The following is a 3,362-nucleotide window of genomic DNA, read 5'->3' on the forward strand; positions in this document are numbered from 1 at the left end:
CTGTCATGTTCTTCTAATCTCGGTCCCTTCCCGCGCTCTCATTATTTCATGGAAGTTTAGGCAAAGACTCGGCAGGTTCTGTTTTCAACGTTTCGTCACCTAATTCCAAATTTCTTTTGTGCGATTAAATGGCTCGAATTTCCTTTTATTATTATTGTTATTATTATTATTATTTTTGTTATATCAATTAGTCCGTATTTGCGCCGTTTGGAAGGTATGTACATGTCTTCACGTATGCGAGTGTGTTTCGTTTTCTTTGGGCGGACTGTCTTTTTGTTTTTCTTTCTTCAGATTGTGCTGTTGGGTTGATGCAGACCACGCTTGATGCTTTCTGTCCCTTTCTTTACTTTTGTTGACGGAAAAAATGTTGCGGATGTAAACCTTTGAAATAGTAATGACGAGCGGCAGCATGTCGTAATGGGCAGTACAATTGCCACTGTATTATTATTATTATTATCATCATCATCATTTTTGCTAGTTACAACGATTGTGGGTTACCGTGTGATGCGCGTGAGTGAACGGTGCTGAGCAGCGTGGGAATTTGTCCTTTTTTTTTTTTGCACAATATGTGCGCTTGTGTCTGTGCCTGCATTTTTTTTCTTTTGTTTTTTTTAAATCTTCCGTCCCTCCGTAAAAGAAAATAAAGCCCAACATGCAGCTCTGTTTTGCATATTGATATTCACTGAGGTGTAATGCGTGCGATGCCGTTAGAGACGGAGATGCGGCAAGTGATACCGAACAAAACGGCAGGGGAATGCAGAAGAAGAATTTGTGTTTTTTTTCTTTTTTTGTAACATAAGGCTATGTTTAGAGTTGACGGATTGCCGGTAATTATATTTATATAAAAAAAAAATATAAATTGATGATGATAAATTTAACACCGAAAAAATGGTCGTTTCGAATAATTAACTTGGATGAGAGGAGGGAATGGAAAAGGAATCAAAAAGAGAGATGGATGTTGGGGAATGTATGTGTGTGTTTCTTCTTGGATGCAATGTGAGAGGAAATAATAAAAATATGATTAAATAATGAAGGGAGTGATGCAAACCAAACCTAATCAAACCAAAACAAGTCACATGCACATATGTACGTATATGAATAAATATATTGAAATAGAAAGAAATAAAGAGAAAAGAATTTATGAAAGAGCCGAATAATGCGATGAATTACAGTACTGTCGGTAAGCAAAAAGAAACACCACACAACCGGAAGCGTATGTAACGTAGTGCGCACCTATTTCCTCTTCCATTTCTTTTTTCTTCTTGCGTCCATTCACTTATTCTGTTTTGGTGATTTGCACAATTGCGAATGACATGTTGGGGATTCATCACGTCTCGCATATGTTTGCTTTGTATTTATTGCTTCATTTCGTATAATTTTTGTGCCTCCTTCCCTCTTTTTCTTTTTCATTCCCGTATAGTTAGTTTTATTAGTTTTCTTTTTTCTCCCCCACTCCTCTCCGTTTTGTTCTCCCTCTTTCTCTTTCTCTATCACTTTTTTTTTTGAAAGTTTATGGTGCGTTAGTTGAAGTTCTTCCTGTTCCCTATTGCAAAGTTTTTTTTTCCCTTTAAAGATGGAAAAGTAGAAAACATAAGCAAACTCTCTCTCACACACACACACATATATATATATATATGTCCACATGAGCATAAATATATTTTATACATTTATTTATTTATTGATTAGGATGATAAGCAAGCAACTACGCTCGTAGAGTGCAGTTACGTGTTACTTTATAAAAGCACCTCTCTTCCATTTTCTTGCGGCGTGTGCGATATCTTCTGTAGGGGAAGCGCAAACGTGTAAATTTATTTTATTTTGTTTTTTTTGTGTGGTATGCGCAGCACTTTGAGCGTTTCTATATGCAGTCGCGCGTATATTTATTCATTTCATTTGCAGTGCGCCGAATGACGTTCAAAATTGGGCATATCAATGCGTGTATTTTTTAAATAGAAGTGTTTGTTTGTATTTTCCCATTCTCGTCTGTGCACACAACAGTTAACATATTATATTATTTCTTAACTTCCTTTCATTGATCCTTTTCTCTTCCTGTTTTCCCTCTTTGTTTTGTTATTTATTCCTTGTTTATGTTGCTTTTTTTTTCCCCCCTCCTTCTTCGCTTTGCTTTGGTTTTTATTTTTTTTATTTTTAAAAGAAGAAAAACAACGTCAAATCAATCTTACTGTATCATTTCCTCAACAGGAAGGAGGTCGAATACATAGGAAGTAACTTTCAAAGAAAGCAGTAGTTGGTAAAATCACAGCTTATAAATCAGCTCAGAAAACTCATTTATTTTCTTATTTTTTTTTACTTTTTTGTTTTAGAAATCAAATATAATAACCAAAAAGCCCCATTTCAAAATTATGCGGCGCTCAATCATTCGACTTGCCACTGCAACTGCTCCGTCTCGGGTACGTCTCTCATCTGCGGCAGTGACGGAACCAAAAACATCCATGCAACCGATGCATGCGCATGTTCGCTCTTCTCATGCATATGAGGCCAGTGCTAAAGGCGCAGAAGTGGGCGCAAGAAATGAAGCCGCTTTCATGAATTATGAACTCGTCCGCAAGCTCGACCTCGGCGGGTTATTTGCCATTCCACATTTTGTGAATTTGTTGACCATTACGCCGTTGTATTGCGCAGCATTGGCGGTGGGGTGTTGGACGTGGGGACTTTTCTATTGGGATTTGTATTGCCGCAGCCATTACGAAACGGTGCTTATTGCAAGGCCTGAAGCATTGAAGTGATGTGAAGGGTAAAATGTACAGATGGTTTGGTGTTACTTGCGGACGGTAGCATTTATAATTGGTGAATGGTTATTGAATTGTAACCACAGGTGGTGAGGGGATAATTTCAGTCGTGTGGTGCGTATTTGTTCCGAAATGAGAAGTATTTGACGTACCACATGAAGAGGAGGGGAGGGGATCATTGTTGCAATATTAGCGAATATTTTAAGTCAAAAAAGGGAGACAGAGCAGCATTGCTTTTCGCATTTGCATATTTGTTAATATACGCATATGTTTGTGTGATGCCATTTCTTCTTGTTTTTTTTTCTTTTTTAAAAAAACTTTCGTCCCTTTGTTGTTTTTTTTCCTGATTCATCACTCGGGTTTCTTCACTTCTGTTATTACTACCGCGATTACCACCGGTGCTTCGAAACGGCGCATTCAAACAGTTTTGAAGGTGACGGTTTGAAGGAATGATTGGAGTTGGGAGAGGCCCCTCCCCCCCTCCCCACACAAAAAAAAACAAGAAAAATTTTCACTTTTTGAAATCACGTGCATATGTTTTTTGTTTGGGCGTTAGGTGACTTAAAACGAGTGGAGTGTTATCGGCCACAAAATCTATTTTCTTTTTTTTTT

General features: G+C 37.6%; 1 protein-coding gene across 1 annotated transcript; it reads left to right on the plus strand.

The window, feature by feature from the left end:
* Window positions 1–2,363: 2,363 nt before the first annotated feature.
* On the plus strand, window positions 2,364–2,747 carry TEOVI_000886500 (uncharacterized protein; the record flags this gene model as incomplete). The annotated part of the gene is made up of 1 exon (XM_067220132.1): window positions 2,364–2,747. The coding sequence occupies one exon, from the start codon at window positions 2,364–2,366 to the stop codon at window positions 2,745–2,747; it is 384 nt and encodes a 127-aa protein (XP_067076233.1).
* Window positions 2,748–3,362: the final 615 nt, after the last annotated feature.

The sequence above is a fragment of the Trypanosoma equiperdum genome (assembly GCF_001457755.1).
Source record: "Trypanosoma equiperdum strain OVI genome assembly, contig: ctg_1060, whole genome shotgun sequence".
Lineage (NCBI taxonomy): Eukaryota > Euglenozoa > Kinetoplastea > Trypanosomatida > Trypanosomatidae > Trypanosoma > Trypanosoma equiperdum.